The sequence below is a fragment of the Triplophysa dalaica genome, chromosome 14 (assembly GCF_015846415.1).
Source record: "Triplophysa dalaica isolate WHDGS20190420 chromosome 14, ASM1584641v1, whole genome shotgun sequence".
Lineage (NCBI taxonomy): Eukaryota > Metazoa > Chordata > Actinopteri > Cypriniformes > Nemacheilidae > Triplophysa > Triplophysa dalaica.
This window is the reverse complement of record NC_079555.1, coordinates 11,370,765-11,395,512: the sequence shown is the minus strand read 5'-3', so window position 1 is coordinate 11,395,512 and position 24,748 is coordinate 11,370,765. Positions and strand designations below refer to the sequence as shown.

Genomic DNA, 24,748 nt, shown 5'->3' with positions numbered 1-24,748 from the left:
TCAAAGTTATAAGCATGTTTTATTTTATCTTTGAATACCGCCGTTTGACAGAATCTCTGTAAAACTGGAAGATCTGTTCCGAAGCTTTTTGACTGATCGCTATGCACTGCTGCAGCTGTACAAAGAGAAAACAATCTCCTTTCTATGAAGAATTTTGTGCGTTACAAACATATATACAAGAAACAATGTTTCAATGCTCATAATAAATCATGAAGAAAGAATCAAACTCTACATGCTAACTTACCTCTTTTATTGAAAATGAACCTGTCGTTGTTGACATCAAAACATTGCGTTGGACGCTATCAATAGCAAATGTTAACAACGCTCGACTTTCCTGAGGACACAAAACACTCAAAATAAAGACCAAGATCACAATCTGTATGGTTTGTGCTAGTTGTAAGTGTGAACTGAAAGTGTGGTGTACCTTCTCCTGTCGAGTCGTTGGATCTGTGATTATCTGACCCTCTTTGGTAATGGCACAGGTCACGCCACAAAAAAGGCAGCTCATGGGCAGCCCGGCATCCATCAGAGCCATACAAGCAGCATTCAGACAGCACGACAACAGCTTAGTGTTTGATAAGGACACATATTACCAAGAACAAACAGGAAACTGGTGACCTTTAATTCAACTTTCTGTGACTAGATAAATATATCCTGAACACACAGGTGAGTTTATTACTGGAAAAAACACATTTTAAAAATGTTTTTTTTTTGCCTGGTGGTCAGGATACAGAACCATCATCATGGATGACCTGCAGGATCAAAGTGAGAGAAGACCGGGGATGAAGAGTCAACAGAAGAGCTGCCTCACACGTCTCTCGTACACACTGTTCTCTAGCACGCTCTCGAACACCTGACACAACAAGAGTTTAAGGAGATCATGGGAAAAATAATCGGCACCTGTCTGCCATCTGATGGTAAGACCCGGAGAATACAAGTCTAATATGAAGGACACCGCTTCAAGTGCATTTGTCAGCTTATAAATGGCGTGTTTACAAAAAGTAATTGCTAAAATGAAACTCACTTTTTAACAACAGCTGATGTGTTCATTAATCACAGTCTGGGCAGTTATTATTTTTTCCACATCTGTCTTAACAATTAACTGGTAAGCAAACCAATAATTTCTGTTGTTTTAAACAAGGAGGCTGAAATGTAATGGCTTCCTGAAATGTTCAGTTTTAATACATTTTAAAGGGCTTAACTTGGATGTAAGGGCACCACTAGGAATACGTGCAACAAGTTCAACACACATTTGAGGTTAGTTTTAATAACTTAATGAAATACAATTATTCAGATTATCAATATCTACAGAACAACGTTGAGATGATAAAGTAATTACATACTTGGAAGCCCCGTTTTAGGCTGGATAAGAACCTCCACTGTCGCACGGTCATAGATTTCCTTGCTCACTTTCACCTCAGCTGGTCCATAAACTCCCGCCAGGATATTTGTATCCCCTGGAAGTACATTTACAATATCTATACATTGATACAGCTTTAAATCCATCAATCAAATCACTACATGTTGTGGTTCCACATGCAGCCATTCTCGAACATTTGAGACCAAGACACGACCCTCTAGAAACCTGATGCAGATGACAGTTAACGTTACCTTGAACAAACGTGGAAGATCCGTCAGGTCTGGACAATAAACTCTGCTCGTTTCCATATTCTCTTAAAACTGGACAACTCTTATCAAACTCCATGGTGGTGGCTTATGCGCACACACACTGCTTGTCGCATTCGATCTGCGTCATTGTTTTGGGCGCACCGTTATGACGTAGACCAAGTTGCTTACGTCTGTTGATGATATACGCCCTCTAGTGGTTATATTACGGCAAACCGCGTCACCACACAAAACGCCTATTGCACTGTATTCAAAACGATTTTAAGCCTCTGTTTGAGAAATACAAAATGACTTACATTCCAAAACATGTAATTGGCTATTTACATTTCAAATAAATTGACGTAAGACAAAAAATGTTTAATAAATGTTTGTGCGTGACGTTGTCCGGTAGGTGGCGCGCTGTAAGGATTCACACACCGTGTGCACAGAGTCGAGAGAGTCGCGAGATATATTGACGTAAACATGGCGGTTGCTAGATGTGTAAAGAAATTATACGGTGTCGGGTTTAATGCAATTCGTCAAAATGCTGCTTTAAAGGCCACAACGGTCCTCCAGCAAAGGACATTCCGGCTCAATGTGAGTTTTAAACGCACCGCAGTTGCATTAAGTCGTCCATCCGGTATTTATGGCTAGCAAAGCTAACCAAGAGATGCATGGAGTTGCGTGAGCTTCAAAACATTTGCTTTAATTTGGCTTGCTTGATAAATATATATATTTAAATCAGTAATACTTTATAGTTAAGCAGCATAATGTTGCTCTTAAAATACTGTTAAAGTAATCTAAAGGTGTTTGTAGACACATTTGTTGTAAACATATACTGTTGGATGACACAGGAATGTGCTTACCATGTATCATGTCATATTTGAGTTAGATTTCTTTTATTTATTTTAATGTAATCTAGTATATATTTATGGGATAGATGTGCTTTGGAATGGTAACCTTCACAAGACACCTTTAAGTTATACTGGCAGCCGATTGGCTGATTCAGAGGGGTGTGTGGACGAAAATACAGTAAAGCTCTCAGTCGCCGTGTGTCATTTTATATCTTCAGATTGAAAGTCCTAAATGATGTAGAATTAAACGTATAAAGTGTCTCAGGTGCATAAAAACATCTGTATTAGGATTTGTTACAAGAACCTAAACTCATTTCAAACAGCATTGATATTATAATTTGACATTGATCATTTCATTCATGTACAAATCTGTTTATCATAGCTCCTTGCATCCACTGAAATATCAGTTGCTTACATTGTGTCAAATATCTTTCTTTGTGTTCAACAGAACAAAGAAATGTACACAGTTTTGTAGTGATTAAGGGCGGAGTAATTCATAACAGAATCCTGATTTGAAAAGCTGGATTTCAAAACCAAATTTTTTGAGTTTGCGAGCGGAGGCTGTTGTCTTTTCATCTCACTCTATCAAACAGCTATGTTCAGATGATCTCATAACACATGTTTTTATTAATTCTGTGTTTCATTGTTTTAATTCCTGATCCTTTGGTTCCTCTCTCCAGGCAGCTCTATTCGATCAGTCCTTTGATCCTTCAGCAGATAAGCCTCAGTTTCCTGGGGCCTCAGCTGAGTTTATTGATCATCTTGAGTTTATCCAGCCCAATGTGATCTCGGGAATCCCTATCTATAGAGTGATGGACAGACAAGGCCAGATCATTAACCCTTCCGAGGATCCTCAGGTATGGAGAGCATGGATGTACACAAGTGACACCAAAACCTGATATAATTGATCATTATTGGTCTGTTTATAAACTCATGTTGTTATGGCTTTTGCTCTAAAAATATTTGTTAAATGTCTTCCAGCTTCCCAAGGAGACGGTTTTAAATTTCTATCAAAAGATGACTCTTCTCAACACAATGGACCGGATTCTTTACGAGTCTCAGAGGCAGGTAAGAGACACAATAGTCAGACTGGATTTCAGTGTCACAGTTGATTATTATGTGACTAGAATGAAAAAAAAACATCTTTGGATTTGGTGTGCTTTGTGATCTAGGGCCGTATTTCATTCTACATGACCAATTATGGTGAGGAGGGCACACACATTGGCAGCGCTGCGGCACTTGACCCGAAGGATTTGGTGTTTGGCCAATATCGAGAAGCTGGTGAGAATGTTTACAAGCTGGAGACACAGATCATTAAGACTGCCTTAATGAATTTTCCACTTCTGCAATTACACAGCAGTCTGAAGAAATTACAGAGAAAGCTGAGAAAAATGAGACTCGCTGGTTAATTTAATCACGATTATGTACGTCTTCTCTGAATGCAGCCGAGCAATTTTATTTGTATCTACATTTAGTCATTTAGCAGACGCTTTTATCCAAAGCGACTTACAAGTTGGGTAAACAATGGAAGCAATCGGGTCAAACATCTCCTTCATTCATTCTGTGCTTAGGTGTATTGATGTACAGGGGGTTTCCTCTGGATCTGTTCATGGCACAGTGCTATGCCAACGCTGATGACCTGCACAAGGGCCGGCAGATGCCTGTTCACTATGGCAGCAAAGATCTAAATTTTGTCTCCATCTCTTCACCACTGGCCACTCAACTCCCACAAGGTAAGAATTTACAGTCGCAATTATTAAGGTTGTATGTGTATCCTTGTTTGATCATGTCTCTACTATGATCTAATATGGCTCTTGTAGCGGCCGGGGCAGCATACGCATTGAAGAGGGAGAACTTAAACCGAATTGTGATCTGTTACTTCGGAGAGGGGGCAGCCAGTGAGGGAGACGCTCACGCCGGATTTAATTTCTCAGCCACCCTTGAGTGTCCGCTCATTTTCTTCTGCCGCAACAATGGTTACGCCATCTCCACACCCACCCACGAGCAGTACAGAGGGGATGGAATCGGTAAGTAGCTCTTTTTGTTATAGGTTCTTGTCGCATTTGCGTTTCATTTGCTCTATCTTTTTTTTTGCCTGTAGCTGCTCGAGGTCCAGGATATGGACTCATGTCGATCCGTGTGGATGGTAATGATGTTTTTGCTGTGTACAATGCCACGAAGGAGGCGCGACGTCGAGCAGTGGCTGAAAACCAGCCTTTTCTTATTGAAGCCATGACTTACAGGTATAGATTTATAGTTCTCACTTAAGCCACACGATTTTAGTATAGAAAAGCGTAAGATTAAACAAATTTAAGGCCTGTTTTATAACCCTTAAATAGATGGAAAGCATAGTAACGGACACTTTTTGTTATGATGGAGCTTGACCTTTGCTATCCTGATTTTTTAAGAAAGAGTCTATGTTTAGCCCTTAAAATTCATAAAAATTCCATTGATAATTAATACAACATCCTGAAAACTTAACTGTACTTATACAGCATGGAAAATATTAAAAGACCACTACAGTTTTGCCTTCATTCAGATTTTCTACATGTATTGTGGAAATTCCAGTCCATTGTCTGTTGAGCTTCAACCAAATTAAACCTCAGAAATGACTTACTTACCCAACTGCAATATGAAACACTGAGAGACTCAGGATTCCATCATATGTATATATATTTACATACTAACAAACATGTAAAAATAAATGTTATGCTTTGTTTAAACATGAATATGAACTTGTTTTCTTGGCAGGATTTAGGATCTCTAAAAATTGCAGTTTGTTATGTTGACCAGTTTTCCTGTCCCGTTTTAAAACCTGTCACCTGTTCACATGTTTAAACACAATTTTTTGTTTTTCCAAAGCACAAACTGTACCTATATTCAGACAAGGAAAAAAAAGTGTGATCTCTTTATTAGTTTCTGCCACTGTAAAATCTATTGCTGTTGTTGATTTGAGATTTGGGTTAGACCCATGGCGACAGACTTTATATAGAGTTTATTCACATTCAGCGTCAGACTTTTGAAAATGTCTGCTCAGCACAAACCACACAAAACTGCACCGTCACCTATTTATGACTGTGGTCTGTTTCAATATAGGCTTTTATGAAGCACTATAAAATAATGGAGCTACTCAACCACTGTTTGGGCTTGAGACAATGATGTATCTCTTGGGCTTAATACAGGACACACATGAAGTGACAAAGCACACAAACAACACTTTCTATTTAGTAATGCTGACTGAATTCTGTTGATGTAAGCAGTTTATGGCTACACTTTAGATAAATTACCATTTGTATGTGAATATGGTTATTATTTGATTTTATGACAATCATGTTTGCAGTCATTCCTAATGGCCCACTCCATGTAACTATTTCATGTTTCATGTCCGTTATCAAAGAAATCACTCAATGCAGTAACCCAGAAGCCATATTATTTTCTTTTAAGAGCCACAGCTTTGTTGTTTAATAGACTTTCTTGTTATTGGTATGTTTTTCCATCTATTGAAAAATGAGCAGAGATTTAATATCCGTTGCACCCTCCAGGATCGGACATCACAGCACCAGCGATGACAGCTCTGCCTACCGCTCGGTTGATGAGGTGAGCTATTGGGATAAGCAGGACCACCCCATCTCGCGCCTGAGACACCACATGACAGCCAAAGGCTGGTGGGGGGAGGACGAAGAGCGGGCATGGAGGAAACAATCCCGCAAACTCGTCATGGAGGCCTTTGAGAAAGCTGAGAAACGGCTGAAACCCAACCCCAACCTGCTCTTCACCGACGTCTACAGCGAGATGACCCCTAATTTAAACAAGCAGAAGGAAGCCATGTGGAGACACTTGCAGCAGTATAAAGAGCATTACCCACTTGATCTCTATGAGAAATAATCCCTGGGTTTTCAAAAGGTCAATGGACACATCTGGGAAGTGTCTCCACGTGTGAATTTTTTTGTTTAGTTTCAGAAATTTGGGTTGGGTTAGAAAGCACAGACACAGATGGATGTATCTGTTTTTCATGTTCTCCTTCATGTTTCCAGCTAGAGACCTCTCCACTTTTATTTTGTGCCTTGAGATGCAAATAAGTGTGAAAATCAGTAGAAGATCCTATGCACAGGTACAGTATAACTGTATTGACAGTGTTATTAAAATGGTTGTCACATATTCTCTTTTTGATTTATATCAGGGTAACATTCATTCCTGTGCAATCTTTCATTAATCTCATGTCATACTGTGAAGACGTTTATTACTTTTTTAGTGTATTTGAAATGTGGTTCTTCAAAACACTGTATAACACTAGCATTCATTTCTCAGTTTTCCACAAGTAATATACGAATTCTCAAAAGTGATGTGATTTGACAAATGGTTTTGAAATATCAATTTCTTTATGTAGATCAGAAATTCCACTCCAGATTAAGCTTTTAAACTATATGCATAATGTTGGACTGACCTGGGGTTAAAAATGTTTGTTGTCCTGTCGCAGTGATTTTCCTCCTCTAGATGATATTGAAAAACTGTAGGTATAATTCTTTGGTAATAACGAACAAACTGTTACTGTGTGAGACTCACTCAACTGTTACGTGACATTACGATTGCTGTGTTTGAGACTCATTCTTTAGGGGTTTGTAAATGGTATTTTAAACAATAAAAATGCTCATTAAATGTAATTACTTATGTCAGTGAAGTGCTTCATGTACACAGCCAGAGCTAATCAAATGGAATATGGGTATGGGACTTGTTTTAATGGAGACCACAGAGGGTTTATATATGTCATAACCGTTGTCAGTTGAAGGATTGTTTGCATCGTTGTAGTGGGATGTATATTCCCACTGCTCGTTCTCTCTGTTGCAGTATAATTTTTAGTCCGAACCATGATCAGTAAACCCTCTGATTAAGACTTAAATTAGATTTGTGATAATACTGTAATAACGTCATTTGCTATTCCTGTCCTGTAGGGGGTGCAATGATCTCACTTTATCCTGTTTCTGTTCTAATGTTAGGTTCACCATACAACCATTTTTCCTTGTGTGTGATGCGTCACTTACTATTAATAACCTGTCTGGCTCAGATAATTCATCGGCTTTCATATAAAAGAGAAGACATTTTTGCTCTGTAAACATTTTTTGGTACCCTAAATTAAATCTGATGTACAATTCAAATGGTTTTACATTTCATAGTCAGCTTGGTTTTACATTTCATAGTCAGCTATCAGATATTTCAAAATACAGATTTTGGCGTTATTTTTTCCCCTTAGCGAGTTGCTATAACTAACCAAAGTGTATTAAAAAATGTTTAACATGTTTTGATGAGTTGATGTAAAAAACATTGAAGAAGTTGAAAATAATTTTTAACATTTTTTTTTTTTTTAATTTCCCTATACATGAAACAGAGCAACGCAAAACAATATTCAAAATAAACCTTTATTGTTGACTGTTTTATTAATACTCTTGTTAAGGAGAGCAGCTCAAACTACAGTATTTTTTGTTTTGTTTTAGGTTTTGGTCAGGAGTTAACGCAGCAAATAACGCAGCCAACTGCACTATCTTCCTAATTCCTATGTTTTAATACACCCTCATAGGTTTGAGACCTGTCTCCTTTGTTTTTAACATGGAACACTGGGGAACATTATCTGACCGCAACATTCTTAGTTGTCAGAATAGGTTCTCTTGCTCTTATTGAAAAATTTAGTGATATAAGGCTGAAGCTTTGGGAACCAACTTTTTGTAGTTTTGAAAGTAAGCATTACAAATGTGAGGCAACCATGAACTTTCTTTCTAATGGAGCAAAGGGGGAACAGTATCTTAAAGCAATTTCTCAAAACACAGAAGAAGGTTGAAATGAATTACATTGCATTGTATCATGGAAAGAGTAAAACCATTCTAAAAAGGCAATGTTAGTAGAATTTACAGAACCCCAAGCCAATCTACTATCAGCAGTCTCCTAGTGACCAAGCCAACATGGCCTAGTGGCGAGGAACCAAACTCCAATGATGAATAAATGGAGAAAAGATCTTGTGAGAAACCTGTATCAGTTGGGAGGGCAAGGTCTCCTCTGAGGTGTTGCAGCTGCGCTCAATAACTTTGAAAAAATTTGCTGATTAAATGTTGTTGATTAACGTGGAGAACTTATTAGTAGTGACACATTTACATGATTGAACTGTAACTCTTATGGAACACAGGGGGGAAGACATCTCAGCTGTCAGGATGCGTTTCTGGAATGGTCTATAGATCAATATTTAGTTGATGTAATGTCTGAACAGCATGAATGATAAGAGTATGAACAAACAGGATGGTAGATATTATCACATGCGTCACAACAACAGCTTGGTCTTGTCTGTTAGAAACTGTCAGCTGCCTGGTGTTTTGTGAATGTTTTCGGGGCCATCAAATGATCTCTGGTGTCTGTGGTAGAACAAAATGGGTTGTTTCATTTGGTGTTTATTGCCTCTTTCAGCAGGATGTAAAACAAAAGAACATGGCGTCCATTCAGAAGGTTGTCAGACATATCACATCATTTTCACAGCATATTTATACAGCTCTCTTATACACTCACCTAAAGAATTATTAGGAACACCTGCATTAATGCAATTATGGTGGTTGTGTAATGGTTTGGGGGATGTTTTCTTGGCACACTTTAGGCCCCTTAGTGCCAATTGGGCATCGTTTAAATGCCACGGCCTACCTGAGCATTGTTTCTGACTATGTCCATCCCTTTATAACCACCACCATATACCCATCCTCTGATGGCTACTTCCAGCAGGATAATGCACCTTGTCACAAAGCTCGAATCATTTCAAATTAGTTTCTTGAACATGACAATGAGTTCACTGTACTAAAATGGCCCCCACAGTCACCAGATCTCAACCCAATAGAGCATCTTTGGGATGTGGTGGAACGGGAGCTTTGTGCATCCCACAAATCTCCATCAACTGCAAGATGCTATCCTATCAATATGGGCCAACATTTCTAAAGAATGCTTTCAGCACCTTGTTGAATTACCTCGTAGAATTAAGGCAGTTCTGAAGGTGAAAGGGGGTCAAACACAGTATTAGTATGGTGTTCATAATAATCCTTTAGGTGAGTGTATGTTCCATCCATCGATTTCCATCCATTTTCTACCACTTATCCGGGGCCGGGTCGCGGGGGCAGCAGTCTAAGCAGGGATGCCCAGACTTCCCTCTCCCTAGACACTTCCTCCAGCTCTTCCGGGGGGACACCGAGGCGTTCCCAGGCCAGCCGGGAGACATAGTCCCTCCAGCGTGTCCTAGGTCTTCCCCGGGGTCTCCTCCCAGTGGGACATGCCCGGAACACCTTCCCGGGAAGGCGTCCAGGGGGCATCCGGAAAAGATGCCCGAGCCACCTCAGCTGGCCCCTCTCGATGTGGAGGAGCAGCGGATCTACTCTGAGCTCCTCCCGAGTGACCAAGCTTCTCACCCTATCTCTAAGGGATCGCCCAGCCACCCAGTGGAGAAAGCTCATTTCGGCCGCCTGTATCCGGGATCTTGTCCTTTTGGTCATGACCCACAGCTCATGACCATAGGTGAGAGTTGGAACGTAGATTGACCGGTAAATCGAGAGCTTCGCCTTGCGGCTCAGCTCCTTCTTCACCACGACAGACCGGTAAAGCGACCGCATCACTGCAGAAGCTGCACCGATCCGTCTGTCAATCTCCCGTTCCATCCTTCCCTCACTCGTGAACAAGACCCCCAGATACTTGAACTCCTCCACTTGAGGCAGGAACTCTCCACCTACCTGAAGTGAGCAAGCCACCCTTTTCCGACTGAGAACCATGGCCTCAGATTTGGAGGTGCTGATTCTCATCCCAGCCGCTTTGCACTCGGCAGCAAACCGTCCCAGTGCATGCTTAAGGTCCTGGTCTGATGGGGCCAGCACGACGACATCATCCGCAAAGAGCAGAGATGAAATCGTGTGGTCCCCAAACCCAATGCCCTCCGGCCCCTGGTTGCGCCTAGAAATTCTGTCCAGTGTATGTGCCTTCACTGAAAATGTTTAGGTGTGTAAGAATGATTTGGTGTGTGATTGGTCACTTTAAGGCATATCGAAGAGCACTGATTGTCTTCTAAAAAGTGGACACTATCTTAACGTAGAGGTAATAATCCAACCACTATAACCTGACTGTTTAATAGTCACACTGTTACTTAATAATCCTGTCATTAATCTTATTAAACAGTCAATGTTTCAATATTTGATAATGTTTTAATAATTAAGGAGGACTGTACCAATATCCAGAGAGCATCATATCAGATACACTCATCCTAAATTAAACATGGAAAGTGCAAATAATGCTTGTCAAATGGAAGTTGGAGGTAAAATGAGACATTTACAAATATTTAATAAATCACAACACTATTTTTTTTAAATACATTTATTATTTTCTGTTTCGTTCTGAGATGATCTGTTGAACAAAAAGAAAAACATTTACAAGAGTAACATGCAGAAATGTTTCGTCTTGCAAGTAGGAAATGAAGGTGAGTTTTCAGGTCAAACATATCTGCTTATTGCAGCAAAAACACTTTGTAAGCAATGTGGAAAATCTGCTAACCTTTACAAAAATAAACAACCAAACAAGTTTTGCATGGATTTTTTCATGTGTATTTAATGTTTTTGAGCTCTTTATCAGAAAAACATAGTCTTGATATCTGTAGAGTTGGGCTGCAGGTCAGCAACAAAACAAACTTTTTTGTCAACAATTTTCTAATAAGCTGCATGTTTTTCTGCATATTAGTCCATCAATCAAGTCCCAGTTCAGAGCCAATATGAGAATACAACAGTGAATCTGTGCTGTCAATGTAAAGAAACAGATGCAGGCATTTCAGTCAGATCTGAGTTCACTTTCATAAGAACAGACTCTGTAAATAAATACATAAATATATCAATAGAGAATAAATACATAAACCTTGTACAACAGCTGTTTTCCTTTAACAATACAGTAAGTGGGCTTTGTAACAGCATCCGACTCAAACAAATGCAGCTGTTACAACAGACTTGCTTTTGCAAGGTTTTTTTCAGAAAACCAAAAAATTCACATGTGAACAGAAGATATCAGCATTACTCTCAAGAAAATAACAGGTGACATCATCTACTTTAAGTGTACATGCACTTGGCGGCTTTCAATATGAATTTGGACGTGAAAGAAAGGGTGAATAGTCTTTTTGTTGGATTTTAAGGTAAACATTCAGTAGCATCCTAAATATTGCTGCCGTCCTTCTCGTATCTCCATATTTTGTGGTTTTCATTTTTTGCCATAAATCATTATTATTAGACCTCCTTTATGTTTGTCACTGGTTTTGCATTGTCAGCTTTGAAAACACGGTATTGAATCATTTTAAAAGTACAGCAGTTTTATTCATTTCATAAAAAAAAGGGAATTAGGAAATACAAGGATTTGGAAAATCATCAACGATAACCTAGTTGTTGTTTCACCTCTAAAATGGCTTTGCTTTTGCCATATATTAAGTTATAGCAGTCAAAAAAACATTAAACCGTCATAGCAGTACATTATACAACTAGTTTATGACAACTAAGATTTACGAAGGCATGTTTTAGGCCTGTGTGAAAACAAATCAAATTGTAAGTCATCATAAACTCAGTTGTCTATCCTTCCTCTTTTGCTTTCTGAAAATAGTCAATTGACAACAGAACCTTATTGAAGCTCACACAAGCAGTAACTTATTGAGCTGAGAATGCTTGTATTTCACAGGAAAAACAACAGCTATGTTTCGAGCAACACAAGGATGAACAATAATTAATATTATTTTCATTTTGAAGTGAACTATTTATTTACTTCAGAGAGATTTCTGCATGAAAGACCAAGCTGGCATAGAAGTCGAACCTCGTGATCTCTGAATCAAATGAATGCTATTACAATCATCTCCAGAAACATGGCTACATACCACAATAAATTCCTCATCTTTTAGGACATAACTTTCTAATTGCATGAAAACCCTGAAATAAAGCTTCAAACACCCGTCTTCCATTTTAATGATGCTCTCCCTCTTTCCATTCCCGTCCTTCATTAGCCCGCATGTGTATTGTGTGGTTGCTCAGAAGGACTCTGTGAGCTCAAGAGGCTTTTGAAACTCAGTAGGGATGTGGTACTTTGTTAGCCGCAGATAAGAGCTCAGAGCAGTGTGTTTTGTGCGCACTCAAAAAAAGACTTTGATTCTCACAAACTTCAGAAATGACAAAGAAGCGAGGAGTCATTTTTCCGAAACGTCCTAAAGCAATAATCCATCACATCCCGAAAGGAGTAAGCTGTATCTTCAAAGTTTGAAAAGTTATATTCCATTAAACATGTGCTATGCACCCTAAGCCTCACCACTGATTGATGAAGTAATTATGGGCTGTTAAAGTGACAGTACAAGAATTACTAACCTTTGAAATCTCACTGTTCAGCCACCCAAGCCACAATACAATTCTGACTATAGAGAACAATTTGTGCTTGACCATGTGTTTCATACGCTGCTTATGTGTAGCCTTTAATATAGCAAAAGAGACATCTACCCGTAAATGTGTGGGGAGTATAAGTGTCTGATGTATGAAACGGCTGAAGGTCTTTCTGTCCTCTTATTCCTTTCGTTCATTCATTCTTTCTGTCTGTTGTGTGCTCAGGATTAGGGATTCTCTGTATACTTTCCATGACATTGTTTTACATTGTCATACAGTGTTTAAATACTTGCAGCTTTAAGTCTCAAAACATTATAGAGATAGTTCATCCAAAATAAAAAAAATCCGTCATCATTTATTATCCCTCAAGTTGTTAAAAACAAGTAGGCCTACATGACTCCTGTATATGAAACACAAAAGATATTGTATGGACACAAAAGTGATTTTGTGTCCATATGATAGAAGTCAATTGGGGGAAAGGTTTTTTGGTCTTTTTGTGCTCTACAGAAGAAAGATATACCGGTTCGGAATGACACGTGGATGAGTAAATGATAAAACGATTTTCATTTTTGGGTGAACCTCTCCCCATCCACAACCCAATGAAGCCAGTCCTTTAGCACAGATCGATCCGTTTTGTTTCAGGCCAGATTTATAAACAAACTACCACAGCTGAATATTTTTGCCCATGGAGTTTTAGTGCTGTTCCACAAGATACCCAGAATATGCATGTTCCCTCTTAATTCTTGACATAGGAAAATAGCTATGTTTTATGAAACCAGACATTATGTGTTCTGACAGTCTCAATTTTAGCTTTATTAGTAAAGCAACATCTCTGTAAAACCCTCTGCAGATTTAAAGCCCACAGCTTGGGTTTGACATATACTTCAGCTAAATATTTACTGAGGCGAGCTTTGAGCAGCTCTCTATGGCGAACCCATTTAATACTGAACGTGCTTGTAAAAATACCCTCATTCTGAAATACCGAAGCCTTCTTCACCATTCTGTCTCCTTTGGTGCTAACGTAAGTGCAAAGTTTAATGTGTTATATGCGGATGTTGTGGTAAATGATGGTTGTTTCATACTTTACACTTAGGTACAAATACAGTAGTTACATTGCTTGTTCAGTTGAATGCTAGATCACTTTCCTTTGAAGTCTATGATTGTTCATCTTTAAGTTATATTTACATTGCGCGTCCCCACAGGAACACAGGACAAAGTTCAGGTGCTATTCATATCATGAAGGTCTTAGACAAACGTTACAACTTTGTGATATCTAAGTCCAGTATAGCAGCCAGCCCTGGTAAATGGTTTAATGGTTTAATACCGCCGAGTGAAGCTGAATTTGACTTGAGGCAAAAATTTGAAGATCAGTAGTGCTTTGCTAGCAAGAAAGTGATGTAAACAACAAAACATGAACTTAAAAATACACATGTAAAAAAAAGACATTCCCTTCTTTGTGTTCAAATATCAGTCTTAAATCAGTACATGTAACGGAACTTAAACGTCTCTTAAACGGATCAACATTCACTGTTGACACCGAGTCAAGTGCCGGCTCAGCCTGTTAAACCCGTTCTCCTGGACGGAGGAAGATCCAGGTCTTAGATTTCTAACACTATCAATATATTCCACTATTTCCTTCGGTCCGCATGTGTCAAGCACCACCTGGCGCCGACGTTTGTTCTGACAAAATACTGATCATGTTGGCTTAAAAAAAACGAATCTGTGCTTTAGAATATGAGGTCCATATGAGCTTGTTAAATTGGGGTTTACAGGAGAAGCATTCCTAACTGTTCATGGTGGTAAAGACGCTCTGACAGCCGCTTTGGCTCTTGCAGTAACCATCTCTGAAACACAAAGAGAATTATTCAGTGACGCATCTGTACAGAGTTTTGTTAGACAGAGTTAGGCAGGGACAGATGTGATTTAAACACATGGCCTCATGTCCTTCAATGAACCCATGTTCTCTTGTTGACACTGAGATGATTAAGTCTGAACAGATTGCTTTTTTCATTACCGTTGTCGAAGCAGATGTCAGATCTCCACGTTAGGGTCTGTGAAGCCTTTCTTTCCTTCATTCACCAGAACAGGTTTCTCCGTCCGGGTGTGCCACACAAGAATCTGGAATAAGGAAATTTGGGTTACTTATGTGAACATATGTCTTCTTTGTTTGGTTTTCATTACAATTTTTTTCCGTGATTATTTTAGATTTCAAATGGTTTTTAACCAAGGTTATTATAGTTTACTATAAACTAATAAACTATTAAAACATTTCTGTCAATTATTATTATTTTTTTATTAAAAGTATTCTTTTAAAATCTTTAAATGTTGCCTTTGCCCTAAACTGAAATAAGTGTAAGAGGAGGCATAATATACACTTCATTTTTAACTGAAAATTAACTGAAACAAAATCTAAAACTAACGTTAAAGTTAAATAAATGAAACACATTAAACTGACAAGCAATATAAAAAATAAACAATAAATAAAATATGACAAAAGCAAATTATGCAACAAAAATAAATAAACGCTACGAAATTCATATGAAAATATGAATAAAAGATAATTTAAAATATTGATAGAACTAGAAGAAATCTAAAAAAATACTACTCTGGTTCTATAGTGTGCTATTGTCCCAGATCTATAGTACATATTGTAGTAGCGCGCACACATATACACACACACACACACACACACACACACACACACTCGATAAGTTGCTTCTCAGCAGCAGTGTGTCATCCACAATTTATTTCCAAATTTAGCATGGTGCTCCTCATGGAGTGTAGATCATCTCCACATGAGAACATCTCTCTGGGTAAAAATCAGAAGTGCTGAAATATGCATCAGTTGTAGCTATCACACAGCGTTTGCCTCATGCGTGCATGCTCCTCTCAGTATGCAGTGCGATCAAGAGCAAGTGTACATTGTATTTTAATCTCCCCCCTAATTTATGTCATAAACATGTACCAATCCTTAAAAACAAATAATATGCCTCATTACCCTCTTGGATATTCTAAAAATGTCCAGAATAACAAACAGTGTCCATAACATATTTTTTCATCCAATCCCCATGTTGCCGTCTTTTAGAAACCACCATCCTCCTGATCATTGCAACTCATAAATGATGTATGATTGTGTTGAGACGACCTAGAAGCCCCTCTTCCACTTTGGCTGGCGGGCTAACAGCCCCACTTGGAATAACGGTACATTTCTGTTCCTGTGTGTGTGTGTGTTGAGTTAAACTGGTATACCTTAATTCATGGAATAATACAGAATTGCATCTTTTCCAGTAACTTTATGATGCCTGTGTACCTTTATTTCAATAACATCTCTGTTGCTTTTGCACTTGTTTCTTTCTTTGGGTTTAAATGAGTTTTCAGAGAGCTCTAGTTTACAGTCAGCATGAATGCAGGATAACAGAGCTTATGTAAAAATACAGCAAAGAATTGGTTGTGGTTCAACTGCCTCTCAACGGATAAATGCTTATTAAGTCTCATTCCCGGTAAATATCCCTGAGCTCAATAACATCAATTAAAACATCTGTTAGTCAGCTCCCTTCTACATTAAATGTATTTTTTATTATGGGCATATACGCTCACGCACCCATGATTAAGAGGCAACAAAATGTCCCAGAGTTTCAGTTTTTAGTCAAATGCACAAAGAACGATTCAGTTGATTTTTATTGGTACAATGGGATTTACTGCTGCATGCACATTTACAAATTCACACAAATATTACGATCCTGTCATTGCTTATTCACCCTTACATCGTTCCAAACCTGTATGCTGTTATTTTCTTCTGCTCAATAAAAAAAATAAAAGCCCACTTCATCGTTTCGACGTATTTATTTATTTTCACACCTCCATTTTTCTTACAGTGCTATTTTTTAAATATTGCACTAACAATTCAAGAATAACCTTTTAATAGCAGCTTTTGGTTTTGTTTTAGAATGTTTAGCAATGACAATGTTGCTAAAAAGCTATTTTAGCACTTTTTACAAAAAATATTTCAGAGAACTTTTACAGAACGTTTAAGAGAAACTTATAATAACATTCCCTGTTAGCTTGGCAAGTGCACAAATTATATGGATTATTTTTAAAGGTGCTTTTATGATTCTTGTTACTGCTTTGTGGAGATTAGGAGACATGAACAGTCATTATAGCAGTGAAGACTTTTCAAAATTGTCCTTTCGTGTTCTACAGTAAAAATAGCACCATGGGTTTAAGAGCAACATGAGAGTGTGTAATAGCAGAATATTATAATATATAACCGCTTTCATCATTTTATTATTATTATCATTTAATCATACTTTTAACATAACATTGAATGGGACATATTTGTGTTTGTGTTATGTTGTGATGTTTCCTCACCTTAGTGCAGTTGGCAGCTTTTGGTTCCAGGTCATTGAGAGTGACCAGCTCTCTGAGCAAGCTGCTCTCCTGGTAGCCCCCCTTCACCCCCCTCAACTTGAAGTAGGCCTGAGGCTTAAAGAGAATGAGTCGCAGGTTGATGGCAAAACCTGCCATGTCAATGGCAAAGGGTCGGTGAGGGTCAAAGACCGTTTTCCAGCCGTAGACTTTCCCTGCTGCATTGACCTTTGGAGACTCGTACCGTAAACCTCCAACAAAGGCTACAGGCCAGACTGATACCTTACGGGTCGAGCGCATCTAGAGAAATAAAAGACAGAGAGAAAGAAGTTTTTATATTTATCATAAATGTTGTTTGTTGTTAAGCAGCGTAGGACAATAGTACGTTTTAAAATATGTGAGGGTTAATTTTTCTTTTCATAATAATGGAGTATTATAATGTGTTGGTTGAACTGTTTACTTAAACTGATACTATTACAATACTTTTGTTAATTGAAATCAAATCATATATCAGCATCAATATTATTTGAAAAGCTTATACTAAATGAAAATGAAAAATGGTGCAATATAGCAGAAAACTTAAATAAACAAAAGTTATTAACTGAAAATAAATAAAAACTAAACTAAATCAGAAATAAAATGAACTTAAATAACATTCTTTTTAAAGAAGCACATAAAACAAATCCTAAATATGATACAAAAACGTACTATGAAACGAAAATAAAACCTAATATAAATTATTTAAAAAATGACAAAATCTAAAAAAATACATATATAAAACTATAATAAAATAAAGAGATAATTCACCCAAAAATTCAATAGTTTACTCACCCTCTTGTCATTTCAAATTCAACTCACTTTCTTTCTCCCGCAAAAAAATAACAGAAAATATATTTTGAAGAAGGTTGGTAACCGAACAACAGTGGCACCCATTTACTTCTATTGTGCGGACACAAAATCAATGGGGCCAATAAACAACATTTTTCATAATTTCTTGTTTTGTGTTCTTCAGAAGAAAGAAAGTCATACAGGTTTGAAACAGACAAGAGTAAGTAAGAGTGAGTAAATGATGACAGAATTTTCATTTTTGGTGAACTATCACTTTATCAGTCTTAATATCTGCATAAATCTTAGCTATATAAAACAAACATTTAAAAATAATTCAATAATTAAAAGGAAAATCCAGTGGGTTTCAATTCAGTGTTTTTGAGAAAAGAAAATCACAACAGCATTTGACACCCGGCGCCCCTTCGTCCCTTATACCCCAACCAATAATGCTTCAAGACTCATCCTGGCGAGGGCAGTTTGACCTGCTTTGATTCTGTTCTATCTCTCGCTGAGACAAACCGACACAAAACTGATCATACACTTCTGTACTTCTGCTCCTGTACAGTATGAACGGTAACTCAGACACAAAGAAATAGACTTCAACATCAGAACCTGAGGTGATCAGAGACCCGAAAACAGACAGTTAAAGACAGAAAACATGTGAGAGAGAGAGAGACAGACACATGCTCCTTTAATCTTCATGCTTCAAACGCTCCCTACCCTCCTGCGTCTAAAATGCTTTGTGTGCCGCACAGTGCAAGTGGTCCACATCATAAAAGGAGAGGAACGGTAAGCCTAATGAGTAGTGAAGGCAAGAGCAGACCAGGGAAGCAGTTGTCTTTATACCCATAATGCATTACCTTCCTTGTCCGGGAAGGCTTATACCAAGATCTACAAAAGGACGGAGAGGCACAGTGTTCCTTTTTCTCATTTGTGAGCATCAGATACACGTACAGGATGGTTTTGCTGACTGTAACAGTATAGGCTGTCCGCTCCGATTCAAATCTAACTCTAGTAATTGACTGTGACCCCTATATCAGGAATTAAGTAAAAAAATCCTGGCTAAAATGTCACCCTCCATTCCATTACTTCCAACACAACTAACATTATATTGCACCCCGGGCGTTTTTCATTAAAGAAGAACGGGGGAGTTTTCTCGACCTGTTGCCGAAAACCAAAACAGCTGGAATAAGAAAACATAACTCTTAAAAAGGATGCATTCCCATTGTAGACTCAGGAGGAAATTAATCTTTTGTAAAGTAGCTGTCGAGGGAAAGGGCTGACAAAGCCGACTGGCCTAGTTTAGTGTAATGAACGACTCTTTTCTGCCTTTTGCCTTTCGTTTGAGGTACATGAGCTCTGAGTTCAACCTGTAGCAACAGAGATAAAGAAGAAAAACAAGACCTATAGATGACTCATTTTTCAGCACAGGAGATGTTGAAATGATTGTCAAGTCAGAGAAGCCCCAAAAGGGAGAGGACCCTGTGTTCCTTTAGCTCTGAGCTCAGCACTTAAGTCCAAAGCGTACTTCATGTGCGGAACGTCTGTGTGATATAAACCTCCTAATAGTACTAAGCCATTGTTAGAAAAATCAATAAAACCCACTAAACAAATGAATTATTGTATGCAAAAAGGTGATATTAAAGCGCTAGTTCCCTAAAAATTCACCCTCAAAATTCCAAATATGCATATGATTCTTTCTTCTGTGGTACACAAAAGAAGATTATTTTGAGAAATGTGTCAGTGGTTCTGTGTCCAGATAGTGGAGGTAAAAATTTTGTTTGATTACCAACGTTCTTCAAAATATCTTACGGGTTTGGAACGACATAAGGGCGAGTAAATGATGAAAGAACATTCATTTTGGGTGATCTATCCCTTGTCTACAAATGCTATTCATAAATGTCTGTTTTAAAAGCATAAGTAGTAAATGGATAGACAAATGAAATTCACTTCATGAAAGACCTTTACATCAAAAATATTAGTCACGTTAAGTAAGAAATGAATAATTGAAAGCCCTGAGAAGAGGGGATAAAAATAGACGGCATTTGTAAATAAGCTTGTCATTCAAAGTGCCTGCATAAGCATTTTTAATGCAAGCTTAATAAATAATACAAGCTGAGTGGGGCTTTTGTTTTAAACAAGGTCAACTGCATAATTCACAAACTATTACAATATTCCAGATGTTAAAAGGTATTCTGCCCCTGCTCGTGTGCATTGACTTTTTTGTTAGTCCTGATTTGAGGCCATGCATAACATAACTATGACTTTTTATTGTTAAAAACTACACGAGAGCCTAGAGAACCAGTTTAAATAATTCATAAATAATAAACCATAATGTATTTACTTAAGATTCGATATATAATAGATAATGCGAAATCAGTGGAGCGCAAGGATCCATTTGGAGAACGTTGTTGAAAGCGTTGATTTTAGCTAGATGCATCAACAGAAGTGCCAACTTTTGTTCAAAGCCTGATTATAGTCTGTTGTCAGCGCTTCAGAAGTATTTCCCTGTTACTCTTTTTCACCACCATCAATGTTTATTATTGAGGTAATATGCTATAAAGACGGTGATGGGGACGAGACAATTGAAGACACTGACAGGCATTTACAGCGACCTTCAGCACGGTATAGAAATGCATTGAAAGTTAAGTCAATTTGGAAATGTCCATATAATGATCGTGAAATAAAAAAAAATGGATATTTCTAGTACCAGTAGGTGACTGATGAAAATGTAATACAAACAGATCAGTCAGATGAACCACTTAGCACAAAGATTATTATTGAATCAATGCGAGTAGTCAGACTCCATGAAAAGTGCAGTCACTTAACAAGAACTATTAATTGACGTGTTACAATACACGATGGATGAATCCTTTCACATGTAGATGACTGTTACGCCCATCTTGTCTTACCTCCTCAAAGAGCTCCAAACTGTACGTATTATCATCATCCGCAAAGTAGACGATTCCCGCCTGGCTGCTGTTGGAATTGAATGTCTCCCGGAGCCATCTCAAAGCCAGGTTCCTCTGCATGGTTCCTCGAGGAATCCTGGGATCTCTCGTGTCCCCCCTGAGCTTATAGTTCCTCGGGGTCTCCACGTTGAGGTGCGTGTAGTTAAGTCCTGTCTCTCTCAGCAACCTCGTGACTAAAGGGGTTCTCCTTTGAGAGTCCTCTACTAGGATCCAGTGTAGGTTGGGCACGTGGAGGAAAGTGTTTGCCAGTCGCGTTAGCTCTGCCTTCTGCACCGGGCGGCTGTATGTCGGGGTAATGACGTGGATGGTGGGCAATACGTCTGACCAGGGTGGGGGTCTTGTGTACACATATTCCGTACGGACCACCTCAACTATGTCTTTGTCTTGTGAGCAGTATTCCTTCGAGTCTGTGGCCGGACCTGCCTCGTGTCTGGCCTCCGTCCCATCATCTAGGGGACACAGAAAGAGAATTAAGGCATTAGCACACACAAGGTTGCTCTCTTTATGATTGACGCATGCCACAAACCTTAGAGGAGTACCTGCTAGCCGCTGTCGGTGGATGGTTAGTCGCTCTGGTATGATTAAGATCTCTTTTACTAGATGGTGACAGACTGGAGGGGGTGAGAGCAGGAACCATGAGATAATAATATTGTTACTCCAAAGGGGTGGCAGTGATTTAAACCCACAATGAACAAGTTGACTTGTCTATGATCTAGTTTCTTATGCAAAATGAATAATTTACTGAACCCTGTTCACAAACCATATGAATTTTTTTTACAATAGAATACAAAAGTATTGGATAATGTGTAAAGTATATTGACATAAAAACATATTGACGTGAATAATGTTTGGAACCAAAACAATTTGGTGTTGATGTTATATTTTTGCAGCCCATTTCAGCAGGAAAGAATACAGCTGAAAAAAGACTTAATTTCCAGCTGACAAAGAACTGTCTGAAAAATTTGCCGACGTTCCCTAAAAGTCGTCTAAAGGTTATCAAAATGTTTCCTGGCAGTAACACTAAAAGAACATTTTATCAACATTACATGTCATTGCTTAACGTCATAAATATGTTAGAATGTTATTGGAACGTTTAGAAATCCTCAAAAATAACGTAAAACATAATAAGAACGTCAAAAAAACATTCTTGAAACATATTTTTGGTAGCTGGGTTCAGTCTGATCCTCACACAAAGATAATGTAAAGCTTTTAGAAAACTTGAATATCACTGCTGTCCTTCTTAAACCTCGCATCTCCATATTTTGTAACTTATTATTAGTCACCCTTTCTGTTGGTCAATGGGGTTTGCAGATATCTAACAAATAAAAAGTATTAGAAAGTGCTTGTCAACTTTGTCAACATGACACTTAATCATTTAAAAAGTACAGCCATTCCCTGAGAAACAGTAAATATCGAGATCCCTAATTTCTAGCAATTATTTGAAAAGAGCAGCCAGTTTTTCATCATATTCTACTAAAACGAAGATCAATTATGTGGGTTTAAAACAACATGTGGCTGAGTAATTGACATCATTTTTGAAAAGACTAACGAAATGTGCATAGTCGAAGGCTTTTGCTGGGAATGATCACACAGAGCTACCAAATATCTTCTACCAAAAATGATGGAGCGGGCAGCTTCAGCATGATCACGCTGAAATCTTATTAAGGTTAGAAATGATGGTGGCACCTCACACATCAGATCTTTATCACGTTCAATTAGTGCCATGCTTTCTCTCTAGTCATTTTAGCACCGTGTAGATTAGCGCTCTCCGTTAACAGTCCAGATGTTCCCTGCCTCCAAGGCATCACACAGACCCAAGATGATCATTTCATAATAAAGTTTTATGAATACATTTCTCCAATAGCCAATGATATTACAGGGGTCATATGACAAGGCTAAAACGAATATTATCGTTTGTTTAGATATAATATAATGTGCTTAGACGACTTATGGTTCAAAAACCCTGTAGCTTCAACATACCGTGCATGTTTGTATCTCCTCTTTGCCCAGCCTCTCTGTAACGCGCAGATATTTTACAAAGCTCATCGCTCTGAAAAGCTTAACCAGTGCGTAGTGATTGGTCGAATAATGCAAGCGTGTGATGGAAATGTGACACCTATCACCATATTTGGAACATCCGGTTCCAAACCAATTTTACAGACTGGTACGCCCACCTTACTTGTGTATACATTTGGGCAGTCTTAGTCAAATCATACCACGAACTGACATAGACATAGATAAAATGCATTTTTTGTCCCGACACTTGTTTTTGGGCCATATGACCCCTTTAAAATGGTCAAATGTGTAGCGTAATATGTTCGTGTAGGTCATTAGTGACTAGTGGATGGTTGTGAAGGGTATAGATTGCCAGCTTTGCACCATAAGCCCCTTAAGAACCGTTTGTGTTCAGCTTGTCATCTATATGAATCATCCACTTACATAAGAGTTTCAATGGGGACGCTAAAATAAACTGCAGACGTGATAACTGGCAATTTTGACTCAGAGCCACCAAAAACGCACCACAGAGGGTGGTTTTATTGCGAAATACTTTCACAATTTATCTGCTGAATAAATGAGAAGCTCTCAAAGCGACCGGATAATTTCATTTGGATTCTTGAAAAGGAGGCTCATGCACTCAGAAACTGTCTGAAGTGGAAGAAAGTGGAATTTGGTTTGATCTTATGTATAGTGACTTTTTAAATTAGGTCACATGAAATGAATGAGCCGAGAGACGAATATGAAGCTCATGGTTTTTAAGGCTGGTTAGCGCGAAAACAAATTTGTATTCGAGTGGCAGGAACATTAATCTTGTTAAGCACCACCTCTTTAACACTGTTTAAAAGATCATTTTTACAGGAACAAAATGCAAATGTCCTTGAGATGAGACCAAATTCATACAACTATCAAATTAACAAATCTAATAGATCAGAAAGTCATGTTGGGTTCGTGCAGACAGTTGTCACAGTTTTTTAGCTCAAGTAATCTTCAACAGAAGTTCATATCAGTGTATATAAAGCAGACGTCAGTACCCTTTCGGATGGCCAGCAGGGGGGCAATCGCACTTTGGTGCCACACAGTGATGAGAAGGGTCCACGGTAACACAATCAACACGATGGCAAGAATATCTCTTCTCTTCGGCATCTCCAGGGCTGGTTCTATGCCTGGTCATTACCTGAGAGCGTGAAATGAAAAGAGAGAGCGTGTAAATGAGATGATATGTTTACCTCCTGTCACTTCTATCATAAAATCGAATTAAAAAGACCGGCATTAATTGTATTACAATTCAGCTCGATATGTGACCCTGGACAACACAACCAGTCTAATGGTTCAATTTTTCGAAATTGATATTTTAACATAATCTGAAAGATGAATAAATAAACCTTCTACTGATGTATGAGTTGTTAGAAAAGGACAATATCTGGCTGAGATACAACCGTTTAAAACTCAGGAATCTGCAAATAAATCTAAATCTTGAGAAAATTGCCTGTGAAGTTGTGAATCAGGGGCACTGTGGCAGACCATCCACTCACAAAAATAAAGTTTTTATATATTTAAGGTGGAAAATTTACAAAATGTCTTCATGTAACATAATCTTTAATTAATATCCTAATAATTTTTTTGAAGATAATTGTGACCCATATACAATGTATTTTTGTCTTTTACTAAAAATGTTCCCATGCAATTTAAGACTGGTTTTGTGATCCAGGGTCACATATATGCTAAG

The 24,748-nt window shown here is 38.2% G+C and overlaps 3 protein-coding genes across 8 annotated transcripts in view; 1 reads left to right on the top strand and 2 right to left on the bottom strand.

Moving 5' to 3' along the window:
• exosc5 (exosome component 5) lies at positions 1 to 1,752 on the bottom strand. Its single transcript, XM_056766914.1, has 6 exons — positions 1,612 to 1,752; positions 1,344 to 1,457; positions 732 to 853; positions 425 to 565; positions 245 to 334; positions 1 to 115 (listed from the first exon to the last, which is right to left on the bottom strand). Exons 1-6 carry the CDS (start codon positions 1,703 to 1,705, stop codon positions 20 to 22), a joined length of 657 nt encoding a protein of 218 aa, XP_056622892.1. The 5' UTR covers positions 1,706 to 1,752; the 3' UTR covers positions 1 to 19.
• A 293-nt stretch (positions 1,753 to 2,045) lies between these two features.
• On the top strand, positions 2,046 to 7,120 carry bckdha (branched chain keto acid dehydrogenase E1 subunit alpha). The gene is made up of 8 exons (XM_056766154.1): positions 2,046 to 2,202; positions 3,140 to 3,316; positions 3,441 to 3,527; positions 3,632 to 3,740; positions 4,031 to 4,192; positions 4,280 to 4,486; positions 4,561 to 4,702; positions 6,002 to 7,120. The coding sequence occupies exons 1-8, from the start codon at positions 2,089 to 2,091 to the stop codon at positions 6,342 to 6,344; spliced, it is 1,341 nt and encodes a 446-aa protein (XP_056622132.1). The 5' UTR covers positions 2,046 to 2,088; the 3' UTR covers positions 6,345 to 7,120.
• Positions 7,121 to 11,049: 3,929 nt separating this feature from the next.
• Positions 11,050 to 24,748, bottom strand: part of b3gat1a (beta-1,3-glucuronyltransferase 1 (glucuronosyltransferase P) a) — a 69,540-nt gene continuing 55,841 nt past the window's right edge. For 4 of the 6 annotated variants that reach the window (XM_056766616.1, XM_056766614.1, XM_056766615.1 and 1 more), the window contains exons 4-8: positions 24,054 to 24,196; positions 20,965 to 21,635; positions 17,228 to 17,524; positions 14,874 to 14,977; positions 11,050 to 14,703 (exon numbers count right to left, since the gene is read on the bottom strand). In XM_056766616.1, the coding sequence (XP_056622594.1) occupies positions 14,891 to 14,977; positions 17,228 to 17,524; positions 20,965 to 21,635; positions 24,054 to 24,165 (1,167 nt within the window). In that variant the 5' untranslated portion in view covers positions 24,166 to 24,196 and the 3' untranslated portion in view covers positions 11,050 to 14,703; positions 14,874 to 14,890. The remainder of the gene's footprint in view (positions 14,704 to 14,873; positions 14,978 to 17,227; positions 17,525 to 20,964; positions 21,636 to 24,053; positions 24,197 to 24,748) is intronic. The other 2 variants (XM_056766618.1, XM_056766619.1) reach the window with 2 other exon arrangements.